General features: G+C 39.1%; 1 protein-coding gene across 1 annotated transcript; it reads right to left on the bottom strand.

Annotated features, from left to right (window-relative positions):
- Positions 1–12873: 12873 nt before the first annotated feature.
- LOC130647037 (uncharacterized) lies at positions 12874–15464 on the bottom strand. The gene is made up of 4 exons (XM_057452751.1): positions 15311–15464; positions 14967–15238; positions 14074–14155; positions 12874–13775 (listed from the first exon to the last, which is right to left on the bottom strand). Exons 1-4 carry the CDS (start codon positions 15378–15380, stop codon positions 13510–13512), a joined length of 690 nt encoding a protein of 229 aa, XP_057308734.1. The 5' UTR covers positions 15381–15464; the 3' UTR covers positions 12874–13509.
- Positions 15465–15950: the final 486 nt, after the last annotated feature.

The raw sequence follows: 15950 nt of genomic DNA on the forward strand, positions 1-15950 counted from the left end.
CCTTATCCCCAATAGCCTGACGCTGCTACTTGATTTCATCCTGTAATTTTTCCACCCCCTTCCCGGCTAGCCATTTTATCAGACTTAGGCTTTCTCGATCTGATGGTAATTTCGAGGGCCCCGTCCAACGTGACGAAAATATCATGCCGTTTTTTAACACCTTCCGAGGTATTTGGCAACTGTAGTCGCCAACTACAGTTGTTATACCCTCTATTTCTCCTCTCGATATTGTCATATGACGTTTAATACCGTACTGCCTATCATTTGGAATACACAGGAATCTGTCTAGGTCAGTACGTTTGAAGAGGGGCTGATTCCTGCCTCCTGCGGATATTGCGTTGAATAAGACGATTTGTGAAGATATTTTCGATATAGTAATGCCTGACCGGAGGATTTTATAACGGTCAATCCAAAGTTTTCCAAGCTCCGGGACATTCAAGCCTTACGTATAGACATGCATACTCGGACCTTTTCAGACATGCTTTTATATCATCCCGGTCGGGGATCATGTTGGTTTCCTCGTCTATTATTTTCATTTCTGAGCGCTCATGGGGAAACCAGAGGAAAAGCTGTTTCTTCTGCCTCCGAAGGTTCTTCGTAAGAGCACTGTAACTTTGGGTTAATAGCCATAAACTATGCTTTCTAATTCAAGCAAGGGCTGCCTTTTATCAAGGCTCTCGTCAGATATCAAATCATCAACCACGAAAAGACTATCCTCAGCAGCGAATAACGACGATAATTTCCGAATCCATTCAAACAGCTCATTTCCGGGGTCTATCAGGAACACGTAATCATCCCTCCATAATGAGGCACTCTCTAGGTATGTCTTATTCCACCGTAGGGTAGGTAAAAGTATCACTATATTGTGATAGTGTCCCTTGTATTCATTTTCAAGGAGGTTCAAAACACGTTGTGTCTTGCCACAAGACGTCGGGATGGTGAAGATTGCTGTATGTGGATTTCTTACGACATCCAACATTTTATTTCAATTGCTCCACTTCCTGTCGTGAACTTTGAGGGGCAGGGCACCACAGCCCTAACATATCAATACACCCCCATCATTGTTTTCCAATTATCCCCGACAGACATGCCATTTATTATCACTGCAATTTGAAAATATCGATATTTGGTTGGGTTCTACCATGGTGAGGCTCCGGATTAGCCACCGGCTTGTTGGGCTCATTTTTACCCCTTCCAAACAAATGCCAAAGGCCTACTCCTATGGCAATCACGGCAAAACTCCCGATTCCATAAAGATATACATTCGTTGACTTGCTGGAACCTGTCACAGGTTCTTTATCATCATGCCAAGGTTCTTTGCCCACGTTCTTCTGTAGGTTAGCCTTGTTCTTCTGGTTCCATTCCGCAAGTCTTTTACCTGCAACAACACGACCCTCATTCTTCGGTGGTTTTGTTAGAACCCTCTCCTCTTGCTTTTGTTCCTCTTCACTCGTTTATCTTATAGGTCTCCGTCTCCTCCACCTTCTTCTCCGCATCCTTCTGTTTGGTACTGTTATGTCGGGCTGTATGCCCAGCAATTAAAATAGGCGCAAGACACTTACCGAATGTACGGTAGAACAGTATTCCCAAGTCCGCGAAGGAGTCTTTAAAAATAGGGTCATTATTGATGTCATTTTTCAGGGCATCAACGCTATCCCAATTTACAAAATTGTTAACCAGGTTGGCATATAGGGAGACAACATGGGTAGCCAGCGCCCTTGACGTCTTCTCCCCTTTTTCTTGAACCTCACGTTGTACGTACTCGGCATGTACTTTTTCTACCACCTCATCGGGGGCCTTGTCAATGAACCCTTCCGTACATTTCCTGGGTAGGAGATGTCCTTTGCCCTTACGCAGGGCTTCTTTCAAAGCTTGGCGTTGATCAGCGGCCTTCTCGATATTTTCAAAAGATTTTGCAGAGCCTGTGTCGAATACCTGTGCGATATCAGACATCTTCTTTATTGTATATTGAAATTTTAGATAGAATAGTAGTATTATCACATAGGGTAGAATTACCGCAATATACAAACACACTTCCATTTATAGCAAGTGTGTTTGATCAACCGCACCAGGCTACATTCTACTCGGAAATATAATGATGGCCCTTTGTTTAGTTATCTAAAACCCACATGGGCTGCATGTTAGTGTAGTGCAGTCTTTTCAATTGTTCTTCCTTGCTAGGATATTCTCCATTCTCCCTATGCTTTAGTGGTACCTTGTGATCAAACTGCCACTGCCTTCGGTTTCCCCAGTTCATATCGCCTTTAAAATGGGCCTGGATGTGCTTCATGAAAGTTACAGTATCGCACCCTATATATTCTGTGGAGGCAATCTCTGTATCATAAGTTAGGGCATTACGAATCCTGGCTAGAATTAAGCTATACTGAAGAGCAGGGCGATCGCATGTTGGACATTGGCGTCTTCATTTTTTATGTGGGCACTTGGCACGTTCCTGCGACAACTTATTACTATTGCGACATTTGATGCATTGCCTTGTTCGTTGTCTGTTACGTTGGATCACCCCGAAGTTGCATAGTTGTAGAGTTTCCTTACAGTTTGTGCATTTCCTGGTTCCCTCCATATTGATTTGTATTTGCCCCCGGGTGCAAATACAAATTGTGGTCTATACCTACCATGCGCCCGCAACAACAACAGCGATCGTTGCCATTTTTTGTTTACTCTTCTTGCAGTCTTTGCATCGAGGCTTTATCCTTTCATGAGGGCATATTTGACTTCCCCCGCACTCTTTACAGATGGATCTCCTCCTTTCATGCTGGCACAGAGACCGATAACATGGGTGGATAGTGCCCTTGGCCGTCTTCTCCACTTTTTCCTGAAGCTCGCGTTGTATGTAATCGGTATGGACTTTGTCGATGGCCTCATCAGGGGCCTTGTAAACAAACCTCTCGGTACACTTCTTTGGCAAAAGGTCCCCTTTACCTTTGCGTAAAGCCTCCTTTAAAATTTGACGTTTATCGATGGGCTTTTCAATACTTTCAAATTCTGCAGAGGCATTGTTGAATACTTGTGCAATGTCGAACATTCCTTTTATTATACGTCGATATCTGAGCAAGAAAAATGCGATCAGGGCATAGGGCATGAGTATGGCTATTACAGACATGCCTCTATTTTATTCCCCTGTGGATGCTAGGCGGTAGTGGCCTCTGGCAAGCGTTGTAATCTGGTCCGGTTGTACGATACGTTTATCGTCTGCCCTGTTGAGTGCCAACTTGTTCACCTCTTCGGTATAGACCTTATGGAATTTGTTTTAAATAAGCACTTGGCCTTTGTAGATGTCAAAGCCCTCTTCCAGACACCGCTTGCAATCATCGAAGGTTATCGACTTCTTGGTTACGCATCTTTTGACGCCCTTCGCTTTCCTGTCACCGCCATCTTTGGTAAGTCTCTTATAGGCATAGAGTTTGGCTCTAAGGGTGACGTACTCTGTCATGATTTTGCCGCCTAATTCATCCTTCATCAAACCTACCACCTTCTAGTTCTTCCCTATAGGGAGAGGCCTTCCTTAATTGATATCAAAAGCACTTGTATCGAAGCGTGCCTCAACATCGTTTCCAATATCCTCATAAAAGTCGTGGGTTCGTATATGGTACACAAAGCTGTCCGTATCCATGTAACAGATCCGCAGCTTGCTACCGTACTTAACCTGCATGTAGTTATAATGGAATTCATACATCACCTTTTTTGACATGTCCAATATAGTCTGGCCTATATATACAGGCTTATTCATCTTGACGTCGGTCTTGCCCATTTCAACACCTATCAGATGCACCCTGAACCTGCTACCACCCTTGAAATTTGGTTTCATTGCAAGCTTCATATATTTGTCCTCATTGGTGACCAGCTGGATGTTGCGGTGGTTCCGGATATTCTCCATCGTTTTGCCGAAGACGCTGAAATTTATCAGCTTATAAAAATCTTTTTCAAACTCGTTCTTCGCGTTCGTTCTCAAATTTGTGTTGTGATCGATGTACCCTTTCAACCATGCCTTCTGATTGAATCGGATAACCCTTTGTACTTTCTTGAGCTCAAGCCCGTGCTTTAGAGCCTCGTGAAGTGCCCTAATATGTACCACATATTTCCGCCTGTCCTCCAAATTCGGTACTAATTTCTCGACCTTGTGGACTGTCCTGTGTTCAGGCAGGAACGGCAGCTCATTATGTTTATCGTGTAACTTTTTAGTGTAATCGATATCTGCCTCTGATATGTACCCATGCTTGTTGTCATCAACGGGCTTTCCGATCCGCCTTTTAGTGAATGCATCAACATTTCGCACACATTTAAAGCCATCTGTTGGGAGATCCTGTCGCATCGCCCAGCCATATAGATCATTGGCGTCCAGATATTGGAGGTAGGAGGACTCCTCATTGGGGTTATACTGCTCTCCCATGCACTTGTTATTGGCTTTGGCATACCGGTGTACGGCCTGAGTTATACCTCCTCGGATACCTTTTTCGAACATCAGGACCATGTCGGGATCGGTGAGAAGCTCTAGCGTTATACCCGTAAATTTCAGGGCTGCCTTCCCGGCCAACCCGGGTGCAGAGTAGAATAGCAGCTAATAGCAGGACGTCTGTTGTCAGGTACACATCCTGGTAGTCTCCCATGGTAACATCATCACTCCCTGGGGTAATACAATTCCATACCATTTTCGCGTATTGATTATCCTCATCGCTTATCCCATCCATATTAAGCTTGCTGTAGAAGGCCTCCTTGAGAGGTAACTCTGTCTCCTCAAATCGCTGCCATCCATCCATGTATTCATAGGGGTACATGCCCTTTCTGCACATGAGCTTAAACAAGTCATTCTTGGTGAAAAACCAACGAAGATTTTTACACTGGTCATCGCTGAGGTTGCTTGCCAATTTGTTTAGTGATGATGGCATGAATCGGCAACTATCGATAAACCGTATAACCGACACCCAATGTCCTGAGTGTCGTACTTCTCGCTGAATTCCCGTATGAAGAGATAGGCACCCCGAAAGGTTATGAAAGATCACTGGGATATGGCCGGCTATCTTGTATTTGAGGTTGCATATTGCGTGCGCTGCGCCTCTATACAGACTTGTATAGTGGCAGTGATCCCTGACTTTACGGTTATTCTCATAATTATCAAAGGGTTTTAGGCAGATATGGCAGTGCGTGTCCTCGTCATGTTTCCTTTTAGGTCCTTCGTTAGTTTGGTCATGGGCTGCTGGGGGTATGTATTATAACGTCTTTTCACCTCATTCTCTGGGTGGTTTACGAAGCGGGTGACGCTGTCCTCACCCCTATATATCCCTTTTATAGGATCCAGTACATCTCCATAAGCAAAGGTACTATAGGTGCACCAGCCGGATGGTACATGCTTGCTTAGCCTTTCCGTCTTGGTATCCCTTGCATCTTCTACCGGGACTAGCAGACTCTCGAAGTCTGCATACATGGCAAAGGATACCTTGAATTGCTGTTGGCCATCCCTATAATATAGCCACTTTTTAGCCTCATTTGGCATTGTGATCTTGACTGCCTCGTGATCGATGCAGTACCTATAGTGCTTGTCCCTCGATTCAGCCGTGGGAAAACCCTGTTGACATGAAAGGCAGAAGTGCATTGGGTTCCTATTCTTTGAAGTCTCCTTACCCAGGAGCCTGGACAGACTTTTGACTGCCGTATAGTGGGTCTTTTTATCATTGGTGATCAGCAATAGGGTCACCACCTTGGTACGCCCGTTATGTACTGATCGACGTAGGATGTTGATTCTCTTTCCATCTATATACAGAACATTCACCACAATGTCGGGGTTATTCGCCTCAAATTTGTATATGGATTTGATACTTGTTGGGAACTCCCTACCATCCCAATTATAAAGGGCTACATGATGCTTCAGCTAGCTTATTCTTTGTGGATCTTTTTCAATCTCATCATGATGCAGGGATGCAGGGATGCTATAATAGCCCACTTGAAACACTCCTCATCCTCATTTTTTGGGTTAATAATTGCCTTCTTAGAAGCTACCCATTTTGGTAGTTCAACATACGGTGAACCTCTCGTTAACCGTAGAGTATGGAAGTCTACATCAAGATATAGGATTTTAGATATTGTAAAGTCACTTCGGGGCAGTGCCAGATTTTCCAAACCTGTTTTAATTTGGGCAAACATCCTATCCAGCACATCGTCCACGCCGCTACGAATGACATATGTAAAGCGAGCCAGCCCGCCTAGGCGAGATGAAATTAACAATAGATTTAAAAAAATTCTCAGCAATTATTTAAAGTTTGAAATATATTCTTTTGTCTTCATTGTTTATGAAACTTTTGTGAAATGTAAACAACTTTTCCATCCCGGCTGGCCGAGATGTAAAAAACTTCATATGAACACGAGATGAAAATCACCTCGGCTACCCGAGCCAACCCGCCTAACCGAGCCAGCCCGCCTCCATGTGAACAGCCCCTGAGACGCTGCTATAAGTGCAACCAACAAGGGCATATTGCGAAAAACTGTAAAAATGACCCTACAACGAGTTCATTAGCAGCCGGAAAAGGTGATGCAGATATAGCTGAAATTGACCCAGATCAACTGACGATGGTTAAAATTATATTTGGAGGTAAATTAATTAACTTTTTGTATGATACAGGATCACAATTTACGATTATTACCAAGAGGACATATAAAAGTTTGGCTCACATGCCACCACTTATGCCTATAGGTTGAAACGGATCAGGAGTGGACGGAAATAAATTTTCATTTGAGGGGATGACATATTTAAATTTAAGGTTTGAAAGAAACAGCGGATGAGAGTTCGTGTTGGAGTACGAGCCGGTTTTGGCTTCTGCGGCTGTTGAGGGTAATATATTTGGCGCCAAGACCGAAAATAAGTTTAAGAGTTGTACGAGACATCTAGGAAATATTTCGATTATTTACACGACCAAAAATGATGAGAAAGTTCGCTTGACGTGTTTTAAAGAAAAATCACTCTCCACCGCCGCATTTGTAAAGTAGCCAGAGAAACCGTTATTCAGCATGGTAGTATACAGGTGGTAAAGAGCAAAATTGGTAATGCCCAAAGTCTGCGATCACAACTAACAGAAAATGATTTCTTTTGTTTAGAAGATAGTTCAGAAAATGTAGACATTTTTGAGTGAGAGAATGCGTGTACCCTTAGGCCCATTTGATTTTCAATTTAATTGAAAATTAAAAATCGAAATGTTGGTACTAATTCATGTTTTTTGAATTTCGAAATTCAAAATTTATAAACTAAAATTCAAATATTTTAAAAGAAAAAAAATTAAAGATTGAAAATCAAAAACTAAAAATCAAAAATTAAAAATCATTTTTGTTCTTTCGCGATCAAGTATGATGCAATGAACCAAAAGGTTCTTTTTAACCAACCCACTGTACTCCTGCATAGAGTTTTTTTTATTAGGAGCGTTACATAAGGAGCTGAAATTGGTGTCCAAAGTTTTCAGGAAGTCCTGAGACTGCCAGGCAGATATGTTCTTTTTATTACCATTATCGTTTCAATTGACTTTTGTTTGATATGCGTCTATTCTCTTGGATTTCTTTTGTTAAAAAAGATCTGGAAATAAAAGTTTATGCTAATCTAAGAAGTGTTTGAGATCAAATATTTACACAGTCCCTTCATTTTATAGGAGAAATTTAAAAAATGTAACTACACGAAACAGAAGCAATATTAATGGCTGAAGTAAAGTAATGGCTGAACCTGATTCCAAAATTCTTATCTAAATATTGCTACACAAAAACAACCATAAATACTACGTCTGGAAAACATTCGCACTGGCAACTTCAATAAAAGTAACAACCTCGTCCCAAGGCCTTTTTTTCACTTCTTTATATTACGGCGGTGTTATATGATAGATTAAACCATCTTCTACCTATTACGACCAAAATGTATTTTAACTTTAGCTCAGTATTAATGATGTTGGTTCTTTAACCGTGAAATGTGTCTATTTATCTAAAGCGCTTTTTCTTGAGAACGCCGTCCCAATATCATCAAGAAAATCGAACTGCTACAAAACTACGAAAGAATTATACTGCACTGAGCTTCTTAGGGGCCCCTTAATCTCTTTCGGAGAAGTTAAAAAATGAGTAACAGGGAATTAACAGGGAGTAATTTAAAATTAAACTCGTTTATGATTGTTTAGAGGAAATTTATTAGTGTTTTTTCTACAGGCCACGATCGAGAACACAAGTCACTTGCAGACCAGTTAGAGAAATGTCCTCAAAACGCTACGCAGCAAAATTGTAAATAAGCCTTTCCTTTTTTTAATTTTTGCCACTTGAAAACAAAATTTTTGCCTTTTGATTGGTTACTTGTATCATTCTTTGCTTATGTGACCGTTATCTAAAAAGCTTAATTCTTGTTTTGAGCTACGATCACCCGAACAAACATAATTAAATTTCGTACTATTTAAGATTACTCGGTGGCTCGTGGATAAATCCACGGGTTTTCCCATTCTCTTTATAATGCGTTTCGTCCGTGTGTCTCGATCGCAGTACCATTTCGCGCAGAAACAGACGACGGCTATTATTAAAGCGACGGTAAGAAGATTTGCTTCAATACGTTCGTTCAGAAGTTGGCACCATCAGCAGACTGTTTTTTGGAAAAAAAGACATTTTAACTTAGAAACTAATTAATATCAAAGATTGGTTAAAAATCTGTGGGGAAGTTGTGATGTCATACCACTTTGCTGTTGTGCACATGTAAACAAATTATACAGAATTATTTTTTGTCTTATTTTGATTAGTCAAAAGCTAATGCGCAAGCGATTAAGGCGCCAAAGTCGGATTTAACTTTGTGACCTGAGGTGTAGCTCATTATTTGCGCCGAATCAGCGGCAATATCTTTTCACTGCGCATGCGTTGCGCCATATGAGTCGACGCTTTTTGCGTTATAGCGATAAAAGTTGAAGAAAATCATGTGGCAAAGCATTTAATCTTTTAAAAGCATTGCACCTATATTTAAACCTAACCAGCTGCGTATGCAGCAGCAAAAGAAGATCAGCCCTGGGATCGAGGTTGTAGGCAGATGACGTCACTCATTCTAGAAACTGATCCACATTTAGAATGTTTTTCTTCTAATTTAATCCGTCCTCTAATTAGTACGAATTAATTATTTTGGCAAAATGAAATAATTTATTTAACTCTAATTATTAGTACGAGTCCATAATTACTAATTTCAGATTTTCCTCTAATTTAGTACGATAAAGGTCAAATTTTTTTCTAATTATAGTACGAATAGTAAAAAACACGTAATTTTTTTTGTTTCAAACTTTCTTTTTTAAAAAAACATGAAAAATTTTAATCTAATTTACAAAGTAAATGGATCGTCTTCAGTATCGTCACTGTCTAGGATGGTTTTAGCTTTTTTCATGCATTTTGAATAAAATTCGCCACTTCGGACTTTCGAAGGATCTGTGGTAGTTATTCCGCATACATCAAAGGATTTCATTATCATATCCTTGTCATCTGAAATAATTTGGAATGCCTTTTCAACCCAATCCACCATGTCCAGTCTGGTTGGCGGAGGTAGCTTATAATCGCTAGGTGTAGGTGTGGGCATCTTCTCGACTGCTTTGTTGACATGCTCGACCCAACATTTTCGTAGAATTGCTTTAAATGGTTTGTTAATACATACATCCATTGGCTGACACTTTGAAGTAAAACCGGCTGGGATCATTAAGGCATCTGATTTGTTTTCGTTCAGCTTACTCGCCACAGTGTCTGTCTTGTGAGCAGAAAAGGCATCATAGGTTAACAGGGAGTTTTCCAATCCGAGCTCTTTGTTGATTTTCTTCACATATTTGACCCATATCTCATCCAGCCAAACAATCATGAGATCTTCATCCATCCATGCTTTCTCTTGAGTTTTTACGACAAACCCTTCAGGAACACGCAATTTTCCGATAGTTCTTTCGGTCTTCCCTTTAAAAATCAGCATCGGCGGTAGCAAAGTACCGTCAGCAGCAGCTGAAAGAACGATTGTGATATGTTTCTTGTCATTCCCTGACGTTCGAACAACACATTCTCTGCTACCGATCTTACAGATGCTCTTTGTTGGGACCATATCGAAAAAAGCTGGAGTTTCATCCATATTTCCCACCAATGATCTGGGATATTTCCCAATTCTCATGAAACGACCGGCATCTGCATAAAACTTCGAAATCGATTCTTCCAATTGACGTGGAAGCTTTTGGTTCACTGATGTCCTGCTGTGCAGTGACAAACGATGTCGTTGAAAGAACTTCGCGACCCAGCCTCGGCTAGCATTAAAATCAGGATTGTGAGGTTGGACGACACCTTTTGCTTTCTCTTGTAACGCAAGAACAGACACTGGGACATGCAAATCTCTAAGTTCAAGAATCCATCGAATCAAATCATTCTCGACTTACAACGGATATGTTATTGGTCGACCAGCTCCTGAACGATTCCCTTTATCACTCAGCTTTACTGCTCTGCCTGGAGTTTTCACGATGTTTCGAAGAGTTGACTCGTGCACATGGAAAGCTTTGGCTGATTCGGTATAACTTTTCGTGAGTGCGTAGTGTTCTCGCATTTCGATTTTCGTTTTTTCAGTGAATCTCTTACGTGTTGTGTGTTCGTTTCCACCGACGATATTGGCTCGTTGGTGTAGATAGAAATTACATATGATCGATTCGAAATGCTGAGATTGTTGCTTTAGATTGTTGAAGTCGTGATTTTTTTCTATCATTCGCTCGATCTGTTCACCTGTGTACGGTTTGGGTGGCCTACCAACAGGCTTCTTACTTGGAGGAGGCGCTATTTTTCCTGAAAATAATAATAGAAAGAATCCTTGAGCAAATAATAACTTAAACTCAAATGTATAGTATTTGAGAAAAAAAATCACCCCTATGAGTTATTCTGTCACTTTCATTTCAAAGTTGAAATCATAATTTGAGTCACATTAAACTAAAGTTTTACTTACTGCCTAAATAAACCACGTCGTCATCTTTTGCAGTTCCAGGAGCAAAATAAGAGGATATTGTTGATTGACGCTTTCGTTGGTTTTTAACGTTGCTTTGAAAATAGCCAAACAGTTTGGTTTGGGTTGACATGATGATACCACGCGCGACAGACTAACAGCACTGACAAAAGAAAAGAGTGCTCCAAATCGATTGTTTTGAATTTGTAAAATCATTTGGGTTTTCCTCTATGAAAAGAAACATTCGATTTGCAATGCAATGAGCTCGCAATATCATTTGGATTTTCCTCCGAACAAAAACATTGAATTCGAAATGCAAAGACGTCAGTATTTGCCTGATGCTAGCTTCTACCTCGACGTACTCAGAAAAGTTGTAGAAAAATGACCGACGATATTACTCCATTACTACTTCTTGATTTAGAGATACCAATACCATTGGAAAAAGAATTTACTGTTCCTTGTTGCATCAGAGGTTATCATATTTACAGATGGAAGCAATGGAAAGCTGAAATAGGATCAATTTTAACGAGCGAACCAGAAGTGAGACCGGGTGCTTTGGTTGAAGATAAATATTCCATTGCTGTATTAGATAATGGACAAACAATTGGACATGTGCCTAAATTTCTCTCGCAACTGATATTCTTTTTTCTTAAATACGAAGGCACGTTATCAATAAAGGTAACAGGAGAGCGAAGATTCTCATTCGATCTTCCACAAGGAGGTATGGAGATACCAGCTGATTTTGTCTTCAAAACAGTCGATGCAAAACTTCACAATCAAATGAGAGAGAAAGTTCTCAAGGAAGTGGAAAACTTTGAAGGGAGAAGAAAAGTTGGTATAAATAAGAGTTTAAAAAAGAAAGAAAAAAAAAAGAAAAAGTACCAAAAAGTGTGTTTTCAATTTTTCAACCCCTAATTTAATACGATTTGATTCCTATTTTACTCTAATTATTAGTACGACAATCAACTTCAATTTCCAAGGTATTTTATTTCCTCTTCTTATTAGTACGACTCCTTCAAAATAATTATTTTTACCGGAGGATTAAATTAGAAGAATGACGGTAGTAGAAGTATTTATACCGATATGCACTTTATCGCATCACAACAAATGCAAAATGTTCTGAAAACGAGGTTGGTCCACTTGCCTTAAAAGAAGCTTCAAACGAATGCGAGCGTTGCTACCCTCATTGATGCGGAAGGAGTTAATATTTAAGGTCACACCAGTTGACTCAATGTTTTGGTTAAATTTTCGTATGTTAGCTATCATAATACGTGACAATGTATCTTTCAACGAAGACCAAGTGTTACAATACATTATATACAACATTGTAGCTGAGCCAGTATCCTTTCAAACAAAAAACCTGAAGTCTTAAAAGTATATGCCGGACTTGTAATTTAGTCAAAGAATAACAAATCAGTGTTTTTTTTGTAAACTATAAAATTAATGTGAGGATAAAGTTTTTCACTTGCTGTAAGATTAACCAAAAAAAGAAAATAATCATATGTTGGGTATTTTAAGAATACTTTTTCGTGTTCCGGATACAGACTGTTGCAAAATAGGCTGTCTATTCACGCAAATCACAGCTTTATAGGCGAAATGAAGTGACTTCCCTGCCTTGTTGGAAGATCGTGTGAACAAAAGAATTGAAACAGATGGCTACTTAGCAAACAAATGTTATATATTCACTTCAATGCAACTGAGGCATTTTGTATCTTTTCTAACATGGGTTAGCGATAAGAGCATAAGAGAGGGTACTCATGAAGGAGATAGTGGCTGGGTTGGTACGCCATGACTCTTTTATATTTAAATTTCACTCGTTCACCTAGACAACTATCGATACTCTAGTTCTTGCGCACTTCAATAATCACGTTTGCTCATTGTTTTAAAGAAAACACACGGAAAAAACAAGAAAGGAATTGAAAAAAAAAGTTAACTGTGTTTTTTATTTAAAACTAATTTCTAATCGTTAGCTACATAACAAGTACTCCATATAAAAGTATTATAAAAATTTATGAAAAACATGCGCCATCTTGCTGCCGCGTCCCCTGAAATCTTCTGATCCTAATATATGAATAAGCAATGTGTTTTATTTTTCTCTCTTCTATGACTCTGGACCCTCATAAAGCCCCACTAACGGTCAATAATGATAACATTACCGATGCAATAAAATACGGGCACACAGGGATGACTCACAAATCGCAAATTGTACCCAGACTTTCCAGAGTTCGGATTCTACACCACTTTCCTCCTTCCTGCGATAAAATATTAAATAAAAAATAGTAGTATACAGGTATTGTCAAGTTCTGACATGGGAACAAGGTTGAAATCACTCGACGCTCCTGGTTTATACATGTCAAATTAATTTCTTCATATTCTTCAAAAAATCAATGTTCTCGGGTAAAAATTAGTTAAAACTTAAATGATTCAACCCTTCCTAAACATTCTAACTTTCTAAACACTCATGAAATAACAAATAGGAACAACTTCGTACAATTTGTATCTACAGTTATATGATCCGGAGTTCATACAACGTGATTTGGAGTAAAGCTTCGTCAATTGTATTCTTGTAATTTGGAATAGGGAAGCTTAGAGCTTGAGGTATATGGCGGTGGCGCTGTCGTTTGCATATTATTTGATGTATTTACAACCATGATGTTGGCTGGTGACATCGCTGGTGCCATGAGAAATTGTGTTCGTTGACGACGACGACGACAACAACGACAGCAACACGAGATTAATGCAATCACCAGTGCGATTGCTCCAACTATGATAACAATTCTTATCGGTTTTTTTTGTGAATACCACCACACAAGGAATTCTAAAAAAGAGAACAAAATCTGTAAGTTGGCACAGCTACAATATTATTGCTTCAATTGGACGTCACAAGGCTAGAGTAAAGCATTGCTATTTGAGATCTTTGATCTTTAAGACGACAGAATTGGAAAACACTTAATTACAATGTACACAAGACAAATTCACTCTGAATAGCTTTGCACTATAGAAATATATTTTTCAAATTCGTCGTGTAAAGCATACCTAACCAAAATTTGTCGTGTAAGGCTAAGCATAACTAGCACTTGAAACTTGCTTTCTTGGCCTTTCTTTGAGTAACTTACCGTTGCAATCATTGTGTGCAACACGTTCGTCCATAACTGGTATTGTTGCTGTGGAAATGAGGGTCTTTACTCGTAGGTTGATCTAAAAAGTTAAAAAATTCTAAAATAATCCGGTGGTTCCATTACGTCAAGATATGTATCTTTGGCAACGAAATTAGGATGTTTAAGCTGTTGTTGATTTTAAAAAGAAATATTTACGGTATTATTAAGTCGGTAATTTTACGACGTCAGAAACCAATAATGAATTGCTATATAATTTGAGTCATTTGCATGCTTGGCTAGATATGTTAACGATGGCTATTGCAGGACAATAAAGCTTGGTCACCCGCATCAAAATAATCGAAGTTCTTGACTGGCTGGCAAAACAAACAGATTTGTGAATGTCTTAGGATTCTGGGTAATTCTGTTACCAACTATGCCCACATGCTGCATTTATAAGTTTTAATCACTTTTTTGCGCCTTTTTTTGCGCCCCTTTTCGCCCTTTCTTACTCCTAGATTTGTGAGCTCCCCTCGAACTTTTTAGTTTACGCAAACTTATAAATTCCAGCATAGAGGAATGTTTGTTATTATTTTTTTTCATGGCCAAAAAATACCATGAGGTTACAAGGAGAAATGTACTTTATTACTTCTGCATGTAAGCAGAGCTAAATAAGAAGAAACGCCGATGCCTCTTTATTAACCAAGTTGCCAATGCACGTACCTTTTCATGTACAACATTTTATAAACGACTTAATCTTTCAAAAAATAAAGGAAATAGTAAACAATAGCCAGACTAAAGGAAGTAAGTGAAGAAAAAAAAAGGAAAAACAACAGGAATAATTAAAAAAAAAGTTCACAAAGCAGAACATGAAATATCAAGAGAAGGACAGACATTTAAGACATATAACATACCTTTATGTGTATGTTATCGTTAGAGTCATCTTTCAACTGAACATTAATGTACAAACCAGCCAGTCCACCAAGTGATGCTCCGGGGATTGGAATATCTGTTGAAGAGTCAAATTCTTTTTCATAACTAAGTTCTATCGCTTCAATGGTCAGTTCAATTTTAATTTTTGGTGGCTTGCAATTTACCAATGTTACACCAACACTTGTAGTTTTTCCATCAACTTCACTTTCGCATTTATAAGACAATCCATCTTGTGTGCAACCACCCAAAGTTTCTAAAAATAAAAAATATTCCGTTTATCATCCCATCTGTGTTTTTTTATCTGGTTCCTTCATAATATATATACCTTTAGCAACCACAAGTATTAAAACAACTTCACAACAAAATTTCCACACGTTCGCCATCTTAACATTCATGAAAAGCTGGCACAAAATAAAGGCGTATGGTTCATGCCACAAATTGTTCTATTATATTCTCAGAAGGGAACAATGGACGTCTTTGCTTATTGGTTTACACTTACAATTAAAAATTAAAAAATAATAATGGTCACTATACTACAGTTAAAATTAATACGTTAACGTAACACAAAGTAGACTTAAATTTCGTACCCAGGTTATATTTTACATACTGAATCAACCTCGTTCCCCGGACTTTTTGTCTCTTATTGGCGCTGCGCTTATTTATAGGTCTGACGAAGAAGATCCTGGATTGGTCGAGGCTTTTCACCTAATTATGCGAAAGATAAAACGTCACTCGGTCTGTGAAATATTCATGCTGAGATTAACTGTAAACAATAAAGATAGCCGACACTGTGCATACATGTTTTGTATCAAAGAAAAATATTTTGCCAAAAAAAATCTAGAATTTCAATTAGATTGAAGTACTTAGTTTACTCTTCACTTAGATGTACTTGTGGGTAGCTACATGCTGCTTACGATCAGATTAATAATAGCAACCAGCCATGACATTGCCTAGCTAGCTAAAAC

The sequence above is a fragment of the Hydractinia symbiolongicarpus genome, chromosome 6, assembly GCF_029227915.1.
Source record: "Hydractinia symbiolongicarpus strain clone_291-10 chromosome 6, HSymV2.1, whole genome shotgun sequence".
Classification (NCBI taxonomy): Eukaryota; Metazoa; Cnidaria; class Hydrozoa; order Anthoathecata; family Hydractiniidae; genus Hydractinia; species Hydractinia symbiolongicarpus.

What these genes read in the sequence shown, in the direction of transcription:
- LOC130647037 (XM_057452751.1), bottom strand. Translation starts at nt 15,380, where the DNA reads ATGAATGTTAAGATGGCGAACGTGTGGAAATTTTGTTGTGAAGTTGTT. An exon ending in ACGATAACATACACATAAAG is followed by an intron (nt 14,156 to 14,966) that starts GTATGTTATATG and finishes TTAACTTTTTAG; the next exon opens with ATCAACCTACGAGTAAAGAC. An exon ending in TGCACACAATGATTGCAACG is followed by an intron (nt 13,776 to 14,073) that starts GTAAGTTACTCA and finishes TCTCTTTTTTAG; the next exon opens with AATTCCTTGTGTGGTGGTAT.